Below are 21,756 nucleotides of genomic sequence, written 5' to 3' on the forward strand. Positions count from 1 at the left end.
TTGGCAAATTCCTGACCCACAAAATCACGAGCAGAATAAAATGGTTGTCTTAAGCCACTAAGTTTTGAGGCCGTTTATTATGCAGCACCAGATAATTGGAATGTGAATTGTATACATGTTTTATAAAATTATAAAACAAATTTAAATCAAAACAAAAAAATCAATGTTTAAAAAGCAAATGTTAAATGAGCGAATCTAACCTTGTATGCACTGCTGGCATAACCATGTAGAAAAGAGTTCTTTCAAATGACTTGAAAATTCAGGAATTGTATATGCCTAAGTGGATATACTCAAAGGGCAAAAAGAACTACAAAGAAGTCTTAAGGAGTTTTCAGTAATCATATTGTTGTAATAGTACTGTTATTGTATTTCTGATTTATATACTGAAGGACAAAGTAAATAATACCATACTGGTATCATTATTAATAAAGAGAAAGGAGATAGAATGTCAAAGTTGTTAGGTAAAATTATTGTGATCCTAAGTATAAATTGTCCATTAAAATAATGCATATTTTCCATATCTGTTCATTGAAAAAGTATAGGAAGTAATGACCAGCCTGGTCACGAACACCCCAAACCCTGGAGAAATAGTGATTTCTAATCTGGAGACAAAAATATGCAAGATGAGCCTGGGATGTGTTGCCAAACTAGAAAGGAGGCCATGAGTTTATAAAGATACTTAAGTTCATAGTAACAAGTGAAAGTGAAAGTCGCTCAGTCATGTCTGACTCTTTGTGACCCCATGGACTATACAGTCCATGGAATTCCTCAGGCCAGAATACTGGAGTGGGTAGCCATTCCCTTCTCCAGGAGACCTTCCTAACCAAGGGATCGAACCCAGGTCTCCCACATTGCAGGCGGATTTATTACCAGCTGAGCCACCTGGGAAGCCCCATAGAAACAAGGTGCTAGCATCATTTCCCTTGCCTCCTTCTACATCTCTGGTTGCCTCGTCCTCTTCGACCTGATGCTTAAGTACTAGACTCCTTCATTGCTTTGTCTTTACTCTCACTCTAGGCTACTTCAGTGACCCCCATGGCTTCTACAATCACCCATACTCTGATGCCTTCCAAAGGCATGGATCTCCACTGACGTCTCCAAAACCCAGATCTGAGTATGCAACTGTCTACTCAGCACTTCCACCTGCATGTTACGTGGGCACCTCAAACCCAATTTGTATAAATCATCACTTTCATTCTACTTGAACTTGGTTCTTCTCCATTAATTTTACGTCAGAAATTGGCATTATCACCTACCCAGGTATGCTGGATTTCCCAGATAGCTCAATGGTAAAGGATCTGCCTGCCAATGCAGGAGACCCAAGAGAAAGAGATGTGGGTTTGATCCCTGGAGTAGGAAATGGCAACTTACTCCAGTATTCTTGCCTGGGAAATTCCATGGATATGGGAGCCTGGTAGGCCACAGTCCATGGTCTGCAAAGAGTTGGACATGACTAAGCACAGAACAGGTATCTAGAAACCTGGACATCAATCTTTTCTTTGTTAATACTTTATTTTGTTGCTCAAATAGATTTTTTTTTTTTTTTGCTTGTTTGTTTTTTTGACTGCTGTGCTGGATCTTCATTGCAGTGCACAGGCTTAGTTGCCTTGTAGCATGTGGGATCCTAGTTCCTCAACCAGGGATCAAAGCTGCATCCCCTGCATTGGCAGAAAGAAGAAAAAAGTGTAGTTGCTCAGTCGTGCCCAACTCTTTGTGACCCCACAGACTGTAGCCCTCCAGGCTCCTCTGTCCATGGGATTCTTCAGGCAAGACTACTGGAGTGGGTTGCCATTCCCTTCTCCAGGCTGCATTGGCAGGGGGATTCTTAATCACTGGACCACCAGGAAGTACCCCAGACGTAAATCTTGATTCATCCTTCTCCCCAACCCCATATATGTAATCAGGTGGATCCTGTCCATTCCACCTCCTGAGTATTGTGGGAATTCATCCTCTTCTCTCCCATCTCTATAGCCACCAACTCTGGACCATGGCATTATCATCTCTTGCTTAGATGACTTTTGTTCTTGTTCAGTCACTCAGTTGTGTCCAACTCTTTGTGACCCCTGCAGCATGCCAGGCTTCCCTTTCCTTCACCATATCCTGGAGCTTGCTCAAACTCATGTCCGTTGAGTTGGTGATGCTATCCAACATCTGTCCTTTGTTCTCCCCTTCGCCTCCTGCCTTCTATCTTTCCCAGCATCAGGGTCTTTTCCATTGAGTCAGCTCTTCGCATCAGGTGGCCAATGTATTGGAGCTTCAGTTTCAGCATCAGTCCTTCCAATGAATATTCAGGGTTGATTTCCTTTAGGATTGATTGGCTTGATCTCCTTACTGTCCAAGGGACTCTCAAGAGTCTTCTCTAGCACCACAGTTTGAAAGCATCAATTCTTTGGTGCTCAGCTTTCTTTATGGTTCAACTCTCACATCCATATATGACTATTGGAAAACCCACAGCTTCGACTATATGGACCTTTAGCTTCTAAATTGTTCTTCCTTCTACTCTTACACCACCCACTCCAATCCCTGCCACAATCCCTTCTTCATGGAAGCCAGAAGAGTCTTTTATGTATGTTTTGAATTCTACAATGGTTCTTCAAGCCTTTAGAATGAAGTTTAAATCCTACCTGCTCCTGAGTGATCTGGGCTCTGCACAGCTCTGCAGCCTCATGCCATGCCATTCTCTATCTGATTCACGTCAACCATTCAGTTCCTTGAAAATGCCTTTCTTTTTGCCTGCTTCATGACTTTGTTACCCTCTACCTGGAATACCTGGAATGCTATTTCATCCCCTTTTTGCCCAATCTTATTTCTCTCACTTGTAAAGGTGGAGTTTGTGGTAAACTCAATGGACAACACTGACTCCTTGAGTAAATTTTAATTCTATTAAATATAGTTAATCAAGTCCTAAGATATTCAGCTGAGTATCCTGTGGTCATGTCACAAGGAGGAGAAGCTGATTTTCAGGAGTCAGCATGAGGAGCAATATAACGATTTCCTGTCCACCCTGAGAAGCCCCTCCCTGTGCAATGCAGGCTTCCACTGGGGTCCCCACAGTTAGGCTGAAGGTAGGAAGCACATACCTTTCTCTGCATTCTGGAAAGCAAAGTGGTGTTGGGTTGAAGTGCCGCTTCCCATAACTTAAGTGCGATGTTTCTGCAGGACGCAGATAGCAGGTCCAAGGGAGAGTGAATTGTTTGCTGACAAAAGGAAGAGGGAACCTACAACAGGGAGATTTGGGTAGAATATTAGTTCAGGTAGAGCAAACTACCTATGAGCCTTGTCTCCCACATCATGAAAATATATATAAAGTTATCATGTGATAGCACCCTACTCCACACCTCCCCAGCACATGAGATGTCCTTCCCCTGAAAACTCCCTCCATGCGTCATCTCATCTCTCTCCCGTCTTCATCCTTCCTACTAGCTTCTCCTTTTCAGTCTAAAACATGCTGAAGTCTCATCTCAGAGCAGTTCATCATCCCATCCTTTGACCTCCTCTATCCCTCCCACTATAACCTGACCTCTATTTTTTTTTCATCCAGACTTCTCCCGAGCAGACCACTTATCTTCTCCTTAATTCCTCTTAACACCATATTTTTCATCCTCACTATTGATCAAAACATTTTATGCTGATGTCCCCAATGCTTCATCTTGTCAGCCTTGACCTTCATCATCTCATAAGTCGTGCCTTGATTTAAATTTTACTCCATGGGTCTCCATGAGTCTACTCTTTTGTATGTTGACAAAAAATTAATCAGTCACTCTAAGAAAGAATTGGAAAATTTTATTTGAGCCAAATTTGAGGATTATAACTGGGGAAGAGCACCTCAGAAAGCTCTGAGAACTGCTCCACTGGTGAGAAATCAAGGCCCTGTTCTATATGTTTTTTTGAGACAGAGGGCTGTACATCAAATGATGTATTATCGACAGTTTATGCAATCTAGATCATGGTTGGTCATGTGGTCCCTTTCAGATTCAAGAAGGAATATTATCTTTAAGGAGTCGTCTTGTTGGTGCTAGTAGAATGTTGTTCTTTTGGTCAAGCAGGCATTCCTGTTAATGGGGGAGGTCTGGCTGATGCATATTGCAGATATACAATACATAGTGTTGGGAGAAAGGAGGTCAAGGGCAGAGAAAATTTTTTATGTTGAAATTTTTCTTGTCTTGCCATAAAATATGAATTTTATTTCATTTTATTTATTTTCTCTCCTTCTTGAGCTCATTTTCTTCTATCCATCTCTTGAATGTCACTTTTATTTGTATTCTACTCTCAACTGTCTGCTTTCTCACTCTGTATATGCTTCCTACATAACTGAATCAACTCACATTTTAAACTATTACTCTCTCCCTCTTAAATCTCCATCTCAGCTGCTAAACTTTGGGGTGCCTCAGACTCCATGCAACGCAAATACAACTCATCTTCCCAAAAGCCTTCTCCTTTTCTCCTTTCTTCAAAACAGCTCTTACCTAGAATATTTTTTTTCTTTCTTTCAGGGAGAAGCTTTTTTTTAAGTTGCAGTAAGTGGGTTCTTTAATTCTGACACATGGCATCTAGTTCCCTGAACAGGATCGAATCCAGTCTCCCTGCTTTGAGAGCGCAAAGTCTTAGCCACTGGACCACCAGAGAAGTCCTCCTAGGATGCTGTTGCCTTTACTGAGTATGTTCTTCCTAGCTGACCCTTGACTAACTTTACTCGTTTCTTAAGTAATGAGTAAAGATGCACTTCGGGCATCATCTTCCTTAAGCAAGTTTGACATGCCCCTCCTCTGAACTCCTGCATGTCCTAGTCACATCTCTGATGAAATATAATTTGCATTTTAAGACAGGACAAGAAAAATTGAATACAAACTTCTCTCTGTGTTGGTTTGGGTCTCCTCCTCTCCTCCCTGCTATGGAGTGTGCCTCCACAAGAACCAGACCTCTTTTGGGAGGTGGGAGTGCCTGCTGAACTGTCAAGAGTGATATTTTTTCTGTGCTTGCTTTGCACCACGTGCTTCCCTGGACTATGTATCCTTGTGTTTACCCAGACTATGTATCCTTGCGTTTCCCTGGACTATGTATCCTTGCGTTTACCTGGACTATGTATCCTTGTGTTTACCTGGACTATGTATCCTTGCTGAACTGTATGTAAAATACCAATATGTCATTTCGATGTATGATTCTTTGTTTCTAAAACGGATATGACCATGCCTTTGACTTCTAACAAGTGGAGCAAGTCCTTAGGGCTTTTGGAAAAGCTACTTCCTGGTTTATAATCCTCAGTTTGGCTCAAATAAAATGATTTTTTTTCTTTCCTAACTTGATAGCTGAATTTTCCTTGACGTTTTCTTGGGGTAGCCAGCAAGCTTCAGACACCCAGCAGCTGACATCTGGAGTCTACCCTGAACCAGCGCTCGGTACCAGCATGGGCCCATTAAGACTGTCCACTTCTTAGTATTCCTCAGGTGTTTTTGATGAGTTCTCCTGATAGCCAGACATCATTGCTTTAAATGATGTCCTGAATTTTATTCAAGCTGTTTCTCTTGGGACTTGGAATCCTAAGGGGATGCCGGTCTATTTCCTAGGCAGGGGCCTAAGTGGAAATTCCTAGGCAGGCATGCACCTAGGAGGAACTTTGGAGTAAACTGGGTTGGCTGCCCTCTTTAAAAATTTGGCTTAAATTGGGAAGAGTGTGTTCACATGGTCTGAACAAATTGTTTGCTGGTGAAGTGAGAGACTGAACCTGCTCAGCTCTTAAGAAAAGGGACTTTGCTCTTTCCTGGCTGGAACCATGGAGGGTGCAGAAGAGAAGAAAAAGAAGGTTCCTGCTGTGCCAGAAACCCTTAAGAAAAAGCGGAAGAATTTCGCAGAGCTTAAGATCAAGCGACTGAGAAAGAAGTTTGACCAAAAGATGCTTCGAAAGGCAAGGAGGAAGCTTATCTATGAAAAAGCTAAGCGTTACCACAAGGAATACAGGCAGATGTACAGAACTGAAATTCGAATGGCTAGGATGGCACGAAAAGCCGGTAACTTCTATGTACCCGCGGAAGCCAAATTGGCGTTTGTCATCAGGATCAGAGGTATCAACAGTGTGAGCCCAAAGGTTCGAAAGGTGCTGGGCTCCTTCGCCTCCGGCAGATATTCAGCGGCACCTTTGTGAAGCTCAACAAGGCATCAGTTAACATGCTGAGAATTGTGGAGCCATACATTGCATGGGGTACCCAAATCTGAAGTCTGTAAATGAACTGATTTACAAGCGTGGTTATGGCAAAATCAACAAAAAGCGAATTGCCCTGACAGACAACGCATTGATTGCTTGATCTCTTGGGAATATGGAATCATCTGCATGGAGGATCTGATTCATGAGATCTATACCGTTGGAAAACGTTTCAAAGAAGCAAACAACTTCCTGTGGCCCTTTAAATCGTCTTCTCCACGAGATGGAATGAAGAAAAAGACCACCCATTTTGTAGAAGGTGGAGATGCTGGCAACAGGGAAGACCAGATCAACAGGCTTATTAGAAGGATGAACTAAGGTATCTACCAGGATTATTATTGTAATCTGGTTAATAAACAATCGAAACAAATTGAAAAAAAAAAAGAAAGAAAGAAAAGGGACTTGGCTTCTTCTAGCCATAATGTGTCTTCAGGTGACTGAGAAGCTGGCAGAAGTGTCTGAGAATCAATTCTCATGACTCATACTGGTCCTATAGGGCATCCCACTACAATCATCAAGGAAATTCTGCTCACCAAGGGCACAATAAGGCTGATCACCCAGTGCTCTGAGCACCCACGGCAGTTTCAGACTGCAGGAGGGAGAAACCCAGACTTGTAAGGGAGTCGAACGGACCCAAGGGTAACTCCTTAGGGAGTCAGAAGCAGCTCACATTCGATCCATCACATTGCCCTCAGTTCGGATTATATCTGAAATAGGCTACCAAATGAATAATGAGAAACCACGCTTCAGAGGCTGAACAGCTTCAGATGGGCAGTCACTCCTAGAACCCTAGCTGGCTTCCTGCACAATTAGAACAAAGTCACTGCTTACATTTAACTCTTAAATGGCCAGGATGGGACTCTTGACATTCCAAAACTATAGAGAAAGCCTCCTTGATAAAACATCTTTTCAAAATTCTGACTCTAAGAGAACAAAATTATTCCTAGGAGAAAGCTTAAAGTTATAACTCTTATCATGTCCTTGAAATGTAAACACAGCCCATATTGCCTAAAACTACAGCCTTGGCTCAAAAAGTAGAATTTAAAACTAAAAGCGGAAAAAAAGAGGGTGGGAAGCTTTTTAAAAATCAAGCAAAAAAGCTATCAGACTCTGTCTGTGTCTATCTGGATATACATATGATTGTGTATCAATACATCCCTACCTCTGGATGGTGCTATGAAAATTAATTTGTAAAAGAGCTTTATTTAATTGATTTAGAAGTAAGTGCTTACAAATCAAATATTTCTAAATGTAACTTAGACTCACTCAAAATTTTAAAGGATCGTGTGATCTAGGATTAATCTTTGCTGAAAAAAAAGCAAGTTTAAATTGATAGTTTAATTAATATAGACATGTCTTTAGAGTTGAGTGGGCTTCCCTTGTGGCTAAGCTAATAAAGAATCTGCCTACAATGTGGGAGAATTAGGTTTGATCCCTGGGTTGGGAAGATCCCCTGGAGAAGGAAAAGGCTATCCACTCCAGTATTCTGGCCTGGAGAATTCCATGGACTGTTTAGTCCACGGGGTCGCAAAGAGTCGGACACGACTGAGCGGCTTTCACTGTAAAGTTAGGTATAACAACATTAAATACAATACTTTCATTGTACATAGGTTTACTGAAAGTCAATAAGCTTATTTATCTATGTTATAAAATCTATCAACAAGAAAATTAATGGCCTGATGATATTTTCACAAGTAATGAAAGAGATAAATGAGATGAAAAACTTTTGAGTAAACTATTTAAGAACAATTATGTTTTATGCTATGTCTACCTAAAAACAGTTTCTCCATATTTTTGGCAACTTGAAACTTTAGAGGTCTGATAGGTTAAATGATGAAAATTCAGTGAATGTCTAGATCATTTTTTCTCTAGATTATTTTTAATAGGATAAAACTAGAATTTGTTTCTTCTCTAGGTTTTCTTGAATGTTAATCTGCTTTTAATAACAGATTGTGAAATGTCTTTACCAGTAACTTTCTGCACGTGCCTTTGAAATCTTTTACCGTCATTTTGATTAAGTGAATAAACATTGTTCATAGTAACTTATGATCCTACTTGTCAAACATTTAAAACCTTTTGATATCTTTGACAAACTTTCTCAAATTCCAAAGGAAGTTTTTTTGACCTCTTACTGACTGTGGGATCCTTCAAAGGACCCCCTGAATATCTCAAAGAGAGACATTAAACTAATCAAGTTTATTTGGTCTGCTAAATTACATGGAAAACATTGTCAGATGAGTAACAATAAACCTTCTTAAGTTATATTCTATGGATAAACATTATTAATATAAATGTTCTAGAAATTATAGGAAGTTCCTAAAATTTGAAGTGTCCTGGTATGTTGTCATTCATAATTCTAGTTATTATCTTAAAATGTCAAATGTCACAGAAATAGCCAAATTTCCTTGATGACTGCATTATAATCAGGTCTTTAACGATGCTTTTTAAGCCTTTTGTCACTTACAGATAGCTACTGTCCCACTCTGATACTTTTACAAAAATGCTTGTAGATGACTTGCTTTTACGCTCCAAAACTAACTTGGACTCGGTAGTAAAAGGACATCCGCCTTGTATGTGGGCTATTTCAGCAAGGGCTCTCTTATATAAGGATACTGAAGAAACAGCAATGGGGTCTGCTTTAACGAGTGATGTGCCACACTCAGTTGAGTCTCTTCTAAACTCTCGCCACATTTAGCACCATTCTGTATGCCACCTAACTTCTTATGAAGTATTGTTGTTTTCTGCACCTAATACTATCTTGAGTCTATACAATAACCCTAACCTTACAGTTTGTTTCCAGAACTACAGGAAGAAAACAACCAAACTGCGTTTTGTTAACAGATTATCTTTTTGCTCCCAGAAATGACTTAGAAGATTCTATTGATAGGCTGATCTTGTTGATTTACAAATGGATCCTACTTAAGGGGTGAACAGGACATGACTGAGCTGGTTATGCAATAATGCCCACGATGGACATACCTAAGAGCTCTTATTGACCAGAAAGAAAGTGAGCACAAGCTGAACTAATTGCCTTAACCCCAAGCTTAACCCACAATTCCCCCGCAAAAACGGAAAACAGGTCGCAGTGTTGTTCATTCTTATACAGCTGCCAAAACAGTGAGCCATTATGAAAACACCAGGGCATTCTGAATCCGACACTGTGGAAGCTAAAGCAAATCAGTTCGCTGATACTACAGTCAAAGAAGCAACTTTAAACACTGGTTCTGCCCAGCCTCGAGAATGTTCACTGCTCTCCATGAACCCTGCAAAGGAAATAAGATTTTTTTCTACAGGCTCAGGAATCTACCATGAAAGAAAAGAAACAGATACCATATAGCAACAAAAAGGGAAAATTAACTCCATCACACAAATATTGTTTAGACCTGATAAAACGCCCCTCCCCCCACAAACCTTATAGTGTCTATTGAAGCACATTTGCCATTACTCCAATATGTACATTCTTTAACCCACTGGGCATCTGAGAAAATGGTTTTATGGAAAAAACAGTATTTTTGGAAACCTTCACCCACAGCAGTTGAAAAGAAATATTATTACATTATTTACAGAGCCTTATTGAGACACTTAAAAAATGGTAACCAACTCTTTTTTCAGCAAGCTTCTAGGATATGAAAACCTTAAGGATCATGGATTACAACATAAAGGTTTTGTTTATTGGAAAGGACACCAAATTAAAGATTCTTTGTAGCCATGATGGCAAGAACCTTTTCACGTATTATTAACTAATCTATATGCAGCTAGACATTAATGGATTCACAGCTCTCATTTTATTTATTTATTTATTTTTGGTTGTACCGTGTGGCTTGCAGGATCTTAGTCCTCCAACCAGGGATCAAACCCATGCCTCAGCAGTGAAAGCACTGAATCTTAACCACTGGAAGGTCAGGGAATTCCTTCACATCTCTCATTTTAAAAAGGCCCCTCTACCCAAATGGACTTCGAGCCTGTTTCTAGCACCTGACTTCAACTAATTCAAGAATCACCAAGCCTAGATGAGAAGAAGATGATAACAGTAGCAGACAGCTAACCCAAGCATCTGGACCAGGCTTATAAGACCCATCTTACTAGTTCAGTTGCTGCTGCTGCTGCTGCTGCTAAGTCGCTTCAGTCATGTCCGACTCTGTGCGACCCTATAGATGGCAGCCCACCAGGCTCCTCCATCCCTGGGATTCTCCAGGTAAGAACACTGGAGTGGGTTGCCATTTCCTTCTCCAATGCATGAAAGTGAAAAGTGAAAGTGAAGTCGCTCAGTCATGTCTGACTCTTGGCGACCCCATGGACTGCAGCCCACCAGGCTCCTCCGTCCATAGGATATTCCAGGCAAGAGTACTGGAGTGGGGTGCCATTGCCTTCTAACTCTCTACTAAAAGTTAAAGTTACTTTTATTTCTAGGTATCCTTTTGGAAGGAAAAGATGAGATGGAAGGAAATCCTATCCTTCTTATCCAGATGGAAGGAAAATTCTTTAAAGTTGTTACGAAGTATAGTCACTGGAGACAATTTAACCAATGGTTGGATCTATCATCAAATAAAAGGCTGATATAAATTTTTTTTGTAATTTTTGGCATGCTGCAGTCCATGGGGTTGCAAAGAGTCTGACACAACTTAGTGACCAAACAACAATAACAACAGGCCCCTCATAATTCTTGTCACTGACTTCAGATGTTCCTCTAATCTATAAAATGTTTCCTTGTAGCATATACCACATTTGTTTACTACATTTGATTAATTTACTCAATTCTGAAGTTTCTGTAATGGGAAAGTGACGTTGCAAAATCAAATGGCTCTTGATTTTTAAAACTGTTTTGTAATGGGAAACTTGTTCTATAATTCAGACTGAAATTGTGCTTTCATACCAGATTAGTCTATCAATTTAACTATCTACTGACTCACATATAAAATCAGATTTCTTCATTGAACAATCTCCTTTCTAGTCTAAATGAAATTCTGGGTAAATGAGTAAGCCCTGAAGAGTCACAGCTTAAATCTTTGCTTCTGACTTCGCTATTGTTGTTGGCTATCTATATTGACTGGGCTCTGTGTCATTCATAGAGTAATAATCTCTTGTGCCTCTCAATGTATATTCAAAACTCCAACTAAATCAATGATGTCTAAATGACTTGAAACTATTGATTATAGTTCAGCATTAAACAATGGGCATGCACAATGTACATACAGGGTAAAATTGTCAAAGTCCTATTAGACAACCTAGAATTGACTATCAGTCCTTGCCAAGAATCCAATTAGCCATTTTGATGTATGTATGATCCTTCGGCTCCAAAATATATATGACTGTGCCTTCAAGAGGCAGAACAGTACTCAGAGCTTTCTGAGAATTTGCTTCCTGGGTTGTAATCCTCACTTTGGCTCAAATAAAAAAAAGAATTTTTTTCTTGATAATTAATTGAATTTTTGTCAACATTTTCATCACTGTAACACCATATTATAGTTTTCTATTTTGTGTCTTTATCATTAGACTGTGAGTTCCTTGAGAGCAAAGACTGTATGTTAACAAATTCATCATTTTTATCTCCAGGACTTGGCACAGTACCTGACACAGAGTGGAGGGTCATTAAAAAGTCATTGAATAAATTTTATGCCAGGTTTATTTTTACACCACATAGATGAATCTTTCTCTAGCTCTTCTACAGGAAGCACTGTGAGATGTACTGACTAAATATCAAGAGTGGATTCCACTTCTATATTTTTCCCGTCCCTTACTTTTATCCCATTCAACTTTATTTTTGAAGGTTATTATATCAAGGATGGTCAAAGAGTTGTTATCTTTACCCCTTGCATATCAAAATGAAAGGTTCCCCTAGCTTATGTTGGTTAACAATAAAGAAATAAAGAAAAAAAGCAGTATATCTTTTTAATCTTCAAAATGGTTCCCAGATATAAGGGATGTCATGAAAGCAGATTCTGAGTATGAGGTAAAGTGAGAAGCCATTATGACCAAACCAACCAAAATACACCTAGATACCTGTAGTTCTGGAGCTGGAAGGGACTTCAATAATGATTGACTCCACCAGTGAGTCACAACTTGCTTTGATCATTGGTAACTTGCCTATAGAGCCATGCTGTATACTAAAATGTTTGGGTTTTGGAAGTGCACAGAATAGAAAGAAGTAAAATAATTCTCAGGGCAAAATCTGAAACAGTGAAAACTGTAAGATCAAAGATGAAAAATGAGCTTGATATGGCCTCAGACTGTTAAAGCAGCATCATTCAGTAAATGACTAAAAGATGCCTCTCTGGTGATTTTCTAGCTGAGCCACCGTCTCAGGTAACTGGCATATTTACACTGCATGGGTGAGAGTCCTTGCCTTCTAGGATCTAACTTAGTATCATCTATAGCTGACATTATCTCTTTTTTTTGCCACACCATTTGGGATCTTTGTTCCCTGACCAGGGATTGAACCTGTGCCCTCTGCAATGGGAGCGCAAAGTCTTAACCACTGGACCACCAGGGAAGTCCAACATTATCTTTTTTTTTTTTTTTCCCTGAAATGTCGGTGATTGTTTATCTGCCCACTAAGTAAACCCAAGAAATGGAAGATTCATCATCCAGGACTTGAAGACCTCAAAACACACACAGCAAACAAAGGGGCCTGCTCTGACTCTCTCCCCAGGCCAAACCTGCATCTATTTCCCACGTGAAATGGAAGTTTGTTGCCCTCGTGGTCTCAACCATTTCTGTATATCAGGCTAGAAAGAAAGTTCTTACCTTTTTTGGTATTTTTTACTATGAGTCACAACGAGGCAGAAACCTCTTTAATACAAAGATATGGTCCCCATCTTATCTTCAAAGTTGACTCAGGGATCCCAGGCTGATCAGACTTCTTCCAGATCTAGAGTCCGATAAATCAGGCGCAGGCCTAGTCCGGCACACCTGTCCCCAGAAAGCAAGTGAAAACATTCACAGCCCTGGCCAAGCATCCAGGGCTCCCTGCCTTCTGGCAATATGCAGCCCTTGATCTCAGTCAGATCAGGCCTGGGGGTGGATTTGAAGGAGGAGGCTGCTCAGCTGGGGTGTCTCGCTCACACTCAGGGCCAACCCCTGGAGACTGTTCTCTGCTGCTCACTCCTGCCTCCTCCTCACTTCTAAGTCTTCTTAAATCCTGGATTAGGAGGCTATGTTTCTCAAGCCACATCTGAGAAGGCTGAGCTCCTTAACCTAGAAATAGAAGAGTGCTGACAAGACAGATGGGGCTGGGGGCTCCAGAGCTCAAGGCGTCCCAGCTGGAGCCACGCAGAAGGCCCCGGCTTTCTTCCTTGTAGCTGGCTTTTCTCTGTTTGCAAAACCTGATTGAAATATGCTGTCTTTTTTTGCTTATTCCTACTACAGACACTTTCCCCAAAGGTTATAACCTAAACTATTCATATGTTAAAATATCAATCGTTATTCCCAGAAAACTTACTTTTTCAATAAATCTAAGATGCTTCTGTGTGTGCTAATAGGCACTAAATATTCCATGGGAATTTGTAAAAGAAAGAAAAATTATACTCTGTTTACTTACCTGTATTTAGTAGGTCAAACTCGTTAATTATGTTGTTCAAATCCTCTTTATCCTTATTTATTCTTCCAGATCTGTGCATCTTTGAAAGAAATATTTTAAAGATTTCTATGATAAGTACAGGTTGAGAAATTTATCTTTGCATTTCTGAATCTTTGCATTATATGTTTTGAAACTCTACAATTAAATATTAGTTTGAACCATATGACATTGACATTGGAAATTATATAATACTAAAGGTTTATGGCTATTTTCTTGGTAGAAGGTAACATCAAAATAAAATATCACTCTACCCTTTCAAATCCTTTCTGCCTTGAATTCTCTTTTCACATAGGTTCACTTTTCGTTAGTGGTTGACAGTTAAAATATTTTCCCTAAATTGACTAAAAGTTAAAAGATGGGTAAAATCCTATATTATTGAGAGTATGAGAAAAAGAGCCCTGTCCATTACAATACTGGTGGAAATATGAATTGTTTTACTTTTTTGAAATTAAACTAGATTAAATTTTAATTGAGATTTATTAAATCATGTATTTAACTTATTAAATTACAAATTTATAAACTGTAAACCCTTTGGTCCAGAAATCCTACTTTGAAGTATCTTATAAAGCTGCTGCTAAGTCACTTCAGTCGTGTCCGACTCTGTGTGACCCCACAGACGGCAGCCCACCAGGCTCCCCCATCCCTGGGATTCTCCAGGCAAGAACACTGGAGTGGGTTGCCATTTCCTTCTCCAATGCATGAAAGTGAAAAGTGAAAGTGAAGTAGCTCAGTCGTGTCTGACCCTCAGTGACCCCATGGACTGCAGCCTACCAGGCTCCTCCATCCATGGGATTTTCCAGGCAGGAGTACTGGAGTGGGGTGCCATTGCCTTCTTCGATAAAGCTGCTGCTGCTGCTGCTAAGTCACTTCAGTCGTGTCCAACTCTGTGTGACCCCATAGACAGCAGTTCATCAGGCTCCCCCGTCCCTGGGATTCTCCAGGCAAGAACACTGGAGTGTTCCTTCTCCAATGCATGAAAGTGAAAAGTGAAAGCCCATATAAAAAGTGATAAGGATTTTTGCTACCATATTGTTCTTGATCATGAAAAACTGGAAACAATTTACAAGTTCATAAATTGTAGAATGGTTAAAGTTATTGTATATACAGGAGAATACTATGCAGTCATTTAAAAAATGTAGATCAATATCCCCTGTCATGAAAAGATGTTCATATTTCATGTTATATGGAAAACACAACATGCTATACATATATAATCTAACCTCAATTTGGAAGAAGAAAAAATATTGTATATTGAAACATGTTCTAGTTTCTGTAATTGATACTTTGACATCTTGGGGCTTGGCTGACCAGATAGGGATTGTCCCTCCCAGGGTTAGCTGATGCCTAGAGAGAGCAATGAACCTGTATATGAATATTATTGTTGATTCCAGATTATGTTTAAGAAAAATTCTGGTCTCTCCATGGATGTTGAGTTCACACATGTGGCCTTTAACTCTAGGTTTATTAATGAACTAAACTGAGACCTCTGTCTTTTGGCAAAGAGAACTAGAATAAAATGAGAAACTATGTTAATACTGGAGTTGGTTAATTTAGTAAATCAGCTAACCTCCCACACACTGTATAAAATGAGTTACAAAGAAATATTGTATAGGGGTTTCCCAGGTGGCGCAGTGGTAAAGAATCCACCTGCCAATACAGGAGGCACCAGAGACACTGGTTTGATTCCTGGGTCCAAAAGATCCCCTGGAGAAGGAAATGACAACCCATTCCAGTATTCTTGCCTAGAAAATTTCATGGACAGAGGACCCTGGTGGGCTACAGTCCATGGGGTCACAAAGAGTCAGACATGACTGAGCGACGGAGCAGAAACACAAATGTTGTATTAATACAACATGGATAATGTAGCCAATATTTTATAATAACTACAAATAACATATAAATTTTAAAAATTGTGAATCACTACGTTGTACACCTAAAACTCATATAATGTTGTAAATCAACTATACTTAAAAAATAAAATAAAGGGATGACTAAAAAATCCAAATGGATTCCTCAAAGCCTCACCCCAGAATTAATCATTACCCTACAAATAAAGAGGGCTTCCCTAGTGGCTTAGACGGTAAAGCATCTGCCTGCAATGCGGGAGACCCAGGTTTGATTCCTGGGTCGGTGAGATCCCCTGGAGAAGGAAATGGCAATCCACTCCAGCACTCTTGCCTGGAAATCCCATGGACAGAGGAGCCTGATAGGCCACAGTCCATGGGGTCACAAAGAGTCAGACAGGACTGAGTAACTTCACTTACAGGGAATCAGACCAACCACAGTGGATTATAAAGCCCAGGGGGTTATAATCCCTTTTATTATTAGTCCTGCAATCAGTTACCCATCGGGAAACCCAGTGGCCATGGATAGAGATATGTGTAAGACCTCCACACTGTAAACAATATTGATATCCCTCTTCACCTTGTTGTTCCCGGCCCTTACACCTTATCAGCTCCCATTCCTACTGAAAGCAAGCTTTTCACTGTGAGTGATTTTTGTTATCCTTTGTTGTTCAGTCGCTGCTGTGTCTGACTCTTTGCAACCCCATGGACTACAGCACACCAGGCTTGCATGTCCTTTATTATCTCTCAGAGTTTGCTCAAACTCATGTTCATTGAGTTGATGATGCCATCCAGCCATCTCATCCTCTGTCACCCCCTTCTCCTCCTGCCCTCAATCTTTCCCCGCATCAGGGTCTTTTCCAATGAGTCAACTTCTCAAATCAGGCGGCTAAAGCATTGGATCTTCAGCTTCAGCATCAGTCTTTCTGATCTTTTTTAGCATCCCTAGGGATAAGGCCCATCAATATCTCTTTGCCTTTAACTGGAAATGACAACAATACATCTGAACAGTAATTTAAGGCTTAACTAAAAGTCCTGATTTCTCACAAATCCTAAAGGCTTATTTTTATTTAGATGATGTGATGTTCTCTAGAGGCTCTAACCTACTGTAACCTGTACATGACTTGCTTCGCTGCTCCCCTCACAGGACTCCTCACAGAAAGACAGCATTCACCTGTCAAAGCCTCTAGCCTCAAAGAGACACAGGGTCTCCAAGGAGAAGTTGAAGTTTGTTCTAACTCAAGCTTGCTTTTTTAGGGGACTTCCCTGGTGGCCCAGTGGTTAAGAACTCACCTTGCAATGCTGGGGATGTAGGTTTGATCCCTGGTGGGAGAACTAAGATGCCGCAGAGCAACTAAGCCCACACATCTCAACTACTGAGACTGCACACTCTGGAGCCCTTGTGGCACAATTAGTGAGCCCACATGATGCAACTACTGAAGCCTGTGAGCACAACTAGAGAGTCTATGCACTGCAACAAAAGATCCCATGTGCTGCAGCTAAGACCTGATGCAGCCAAATAAATAAATAATTTTTCTTAAACATTTGCTTTTCAGACATCTGATTTCAGAACAAGGACTACACAAAGATCCAGAAAAACTCCATGGCATCCTGAATCTCCCAAATCCCCAAACTAAATCTCAGTTGTGAAGCTTTCTTGGGTTAGCTGGCTACTGTCATAACAGGGTTCCAAATTTTTCTCTCATGGTTCAGCCTATCTATCTATCTATATAAATCTTGTTGAAAAACACTACAGTTCAATTGTTCAGTTGTGTCCGACTCTTTGTGACCCCATGGACTGCAGCACGCCAGGCTTCCCTGTCCATCACCATTTCCCAGCTGCTGCTGCTGCTGCTGCTGCTAAGTCACTTCAGTCGTATCCGACTCCGTGGGACCCCATAGACAGCAGCCCACCAGGCTCCCCCGTCCCTGGGATTCTCCAGGCAAGAACACTGGAGTGGGTTGCCATTTCCTTCTCCAATGCATGAAAGAGAAAAGTGAAAGTGAAGTTGCTCAGTCGTGTCCGACTTTTAGCGACCCCATGGACTGCAGCCTACCAGGCTCCTCTGTCCATGGGATTTTCCAGGCAAGAGTACTGGAGTGGGTTGTCATTGCCTTCTCCACACCATCTACCGGAGCTTGCTCAAACTCATGTTCATTGAGTTGGAGATGCCATCCAACCATTTCATCCTCTTTTGTCCCCATCTCCTCCTGCCTTCAATCTTTCCCAGCATCAGGGTCTTTTCCAATAAGTCAGTTCTTTGCATTAGGTGGCCAAAGTATTGGGGCTTCAGCATCAGTCCTTGCAATGAATATTCAGGGCTGATTTCCTTTAGGATTGACTGGTTTGATCTCCTTGCTGTCCAAGGGACTCTCAAGAGTCTTCTCCAGCACCACACTTTAAAGGCATCAGTTCTTTGGTGCTCAGCCTTTTTTTATTGTCTAACTCTCACATCCATAAATGACTACTGGATAAACCATAGCTTTAACTATATGGGCCTTTGTAGGCAAAGTAATGTCTCAGCTTTTTAATATACTGTCTAGGTTTGTCATTGCTTTTCTTCCCAGAAGCAAGCGTCTTTTAATTTCATGGCTGCAATCGCATTTTGGAGAATGAAGAAAATAAAGTCTGCCAGTCCTTTCATCCTGATCCTATTATTTGGGAAGATCAGGACAAGCTAGGTTTTAAAACATTGATAGAAACCTCAATGAATCTCTCTGACCTTGGACACTTTAATTATCAACTCTCCTTCTTCCTCAGAGTCTATGAAAAGGAAGGAAATGCCCTTAGGGTACTTATTTAGAAACATGGAGATGGCCATCACCAATAAGGTATCACAGTCAACAGCTAGACCCTGTGGTCCTCCTTGCCTCTGAGCCATTCCTTCCACTGCCCTTTGAGTAAAGGCCACCGAGAAAGAGTCCTGAGTTCCTCTCGGACTATCTTTGTTCCTCACACTGTTGAAAGCCCTTCTGAATTCCAACCATACCCAACATCTGTCAGCAAGACATCTTACTCCCTATGAAATTCTCCTGTTGACCTCACCCCATATTACTCTTGCTCACTGTAATAAGCCTAACCTTGCCACCCTTTCTTCATCCTCTATGTACAAAACTCCTCACGACTATTTAACTTCGACAGACCACCTCTCTCTCTCTCTCACTTTTTGGCCATGCCACATGGCGTGTGGGATCTCAGTTGCCTGACCAGGGATCGAACCCACGTCCCCTTCACTGAAGCATGAAGTCTCAACTACTGGAGCACCAGGGGAGTCCTCAAAAGACCATTTCCTGAATCCCCATATGACTTGCAAGAAACCCCCTTAACAAATGTTGATTTGTCATGGCTTACTGATGGTTCTTATTTAAAAGATGAAATGGTAAATATTGTGCTGGGTATGCAATTGTAACCTCTTTTGAAGTTAACAAGACAGTGTCTTTGCCTTTGGTTACCTCAGTACTACAGACTGAATGACATGCTTACTCAATCCTATATTTCAGCCATGGGCAAAACCATATATAATAATATTTATATAGACAGTAGATACTCCTTTGGAGTAGCCCATGACTTTGGAATGTTATGGAAGTAGTGAGATTTCCTTACATCTAATGGGGATAAAAATTTAAATGTCCGATATATTTAAGATTTATTAGATGTTATGCTCCTACCAGCCACTCTGGCTACTACTAAACTTCTGAGCATTTTAAACTTGACTCTCTGGAAGCTAAAGGGAACCACCTCACTGATATCTGCACTAAAAATTCTCTACTCTCACAGAAACCAACAACCAAACCTCTGTCATGGTCCAAAAAGATGTTCCCCCAAATGATAATCTAGACAGATTAGCTAGAGATACCCAACAACTGGCTCCAGAACAGGAAAAACAATATTGGAATTCTAGTTACTGTTGGTTCGGTAAAAAGAAAAAGCTCTGGTTTGGACCAAATGATGATCCAGTCCAGCCAGAGACTATAAAATTCCCATTACTGACTACAGTTGACCCTTGAAAAACACAATCCTTGAACTGCAAGGGTCCACTTATACTGGGATTTTTTTTTCAATAAATACATACTACTATACTACATGATCTGTATTTGGCTGATGTAGAATCTTGAATACAGAGGGCTGACTGTAAGTTATACAGCTGCAGGGGCATCTGTTGCCCTAACCCCTGCATTGCTCAAGGGTCAACCACACTGTATATGCATTGCATCATTCATCTACTGATAAAATTACAAACTTTATGAGCCAATATTGGGAAAATATTCATAAACCCACTAAAAGTATCTACTTTATTGGCCATGCCCACCCAAAACACAAACCTGGAAAACCTATCCGTGCCATCTAGAACATTTTAAATTACCCAGTAGACTGTTTGAGGTTCGGCAAACGGATTTCCTCCAGCTTCCTCAACTCAAGGATATAAATAGGTTTTGGCAACAGTTGTTATGTTTTCTCACTGAACTGAAGCTTTCCCTTGTAGATAGGCCACTATCTCTTCTGGGGCTAAGATTCTATTAGAAAGGGCTTCCCTGGTGGCTCAGGCAGTAAAGAATCTGCCAGCAATGTGGGAGACCTGGGTTTGGTCCTTGGGTCAGGAAGATCCCCTGAAGAAAGGAATGGCTACCCACTCCAGTATTCTTGCCTGGAGCATTCCATGAACAGAGGAGCCTGGTGAGCTACAGTCCATGGGGTCTCATAGAGTTGGACACAACTGAACTACTAACACTTTCACTTTCACCGAGCAAACCCCACCTCAAACATCATAGTGACCAGGGAATTCACTTCAGCCAGGTGCTTGGACAAGTCTGTGCTGGCTGGCCAGTTCTATAATACTTTCACCGTGCTTACCAGCCAAAATCCCCAGGGCCAGTTAAATGCATGAATGGCACCATTAACTCTAAAGGCAAAAATCTGTAGAGACTCTTCAAATATCCCGCCCAAAGTCATTGTCATTGGTCCTTCTAAATCTTAGGTCTATGTATCCCTTTTGCAACCCATAAACTCTCACCCTTTGAGATAATCACAGATGCCCAATGCTCCTAGCTCCTGCTTCTTTTGATCTATAGCTAATAAGAGGATACATACTCAATTATTTTAGGGACTTCCAGATGGTCAGTGGTAAAGAATCTGCCTGCTGGTACAGGAGACACAACAAACTTGGGTTTGATCCTTGTGTTGGGAAGATACTCTGGAATAGGAAATGGCAACCCATTCCAGTATTCTCACTTGGAAAATTCCAAGGACAGAGGAACTTGGCAGGCTACAGTCCATGGGGTTGCAAAGAGTTGGACACAATTGAGCACATAGGAATATACTTTATTATTTTAAAGACCTAATTTTTCCTGTTGAAAATAACTATGATTTAGTAGAACAATCTTTTTCACAGCATGCTCTCTGGAGACAAAGGTCTTCAGTATCATCTCTTACAACCTAGAGATTTCATCTCTTACAACCTAGAGATTTCATCTCTTACAACCTAGAGATTTCATCTCTTACAACCTAGAGATTTCATCTCTTACAAGAGACATCTTCAAAGACATCCCTTGGGGACTTCCCTGGTGATCCAGTGGTTAAGACAGTGCTTTCAATGCAATGGGTGCAGGTTTGATCCCTGGTTGGGCTTCTCTGATAGCTCAGTTGGTAAAGAATCTGCCTGCAATGTAGGAGACCCCGTTTTGATTCCTGGGTTGGGAAGATCCACTGGAGAAGGTATAGGCTACGCACTCCAGTATCCTTGAGCTTCCCTTGTGGCTCAGCTGGTAAAGAATCCACCTGCAATGCAGGAGACCTGGGTTCAATCACTGGGTTGGAAAGATCCCCTGGTTAAGGGAAAGGCTACCCACTGTAGTTATTTTGGCCTGGAGAATTCCATGTACTGTATAGTTCATGGGGTCGCAAAGAGTCAGATACGACTGAGTGACTTTCACTCTCCCTTCACTTTGATCCCTGGTCAGGGAACTAAGATCCCACATGCTATGTGGCACAGCCAAAAAATAAAATAATTTAAAAAAATTTTAATTTAATTCCAATCTTGCTGGAAGGGCTCTTACCAACTGTTGTTAACCAATCCTCATACTGCTGAGATCCAGGGAACAGACCCTTGGATCCATATATCACATATAAAGAAAGCACCAAA

General features: G+C 40.9%; 1 protein-coding gene, 1 non-coding gene and 1 pseudogene across 3 annotated transcripts in view; 1 reads left to right on the top strand and 2 right to left on the bottom strand.

Annotated features, from left to right (window-relative positions):
- PPEF2 (protein phosphatase with EF-hand domain 2) overlaps positions 1-13,816 on the bottom strand; it is a 47,104-nt gene extending 33,288 nt beyond the window's left edge. The window contains exons 1-3 of one of the 2 annotated variants that reach the window (XM_015471683.3): positions 13,734-13,816; positions 12,941-13,105; positions 3,081-3,218 (exon numbers count right to left, since the gene is read on the bottom strand). In XM_015471683.3, coding sequence (XP_015327169.2) covers positions 3,081-3,135 — 55 coding nt within the window. In that variant the 5' untranslated portion in view covers positions 3,136-3,218; positions 12,941-13,105; positions 13,734-13,816. Of the gene's footprint in view, positions 1-3,080; positions 3,219-12,940; positions 13,106-13,733 lie in introns of those variants that run through there. The other variant, NM_001205977.3, reaches the window with a different exon arrangement.
- LOC783539 (large ribosomal subunit protein uL30-like) lies at positions 5,740-6,587 on the top strand (annotated as a pseudogene).
- On the bottom strand, positions 12,614-12,686 carry TRNAG-CCC (transfer RNA glycine (anticodon CCC)). The gene has a single exon. It is a non-coding gene; the product is annotated as a tRNA-Gly (tRNA).
- Positions 13,817-21,756: the final 7,940 nt, after the last annotated feature.

The sequence above is a fragment of the Bos taurus genome, chromosome 6, assembly GCF_002263795.3.
Source record: "Bos taurus isolate L1 Dominette 01449 registration number 42190680 breed Hereford chromosome 6, ARS-UCD2.0, whole genome shotgun sequence".
NCBI lineage: Eukaryota > Metazoa > Chordata > Mammalia > Artiodactyla > Bovidae > Bos > Bos taurus.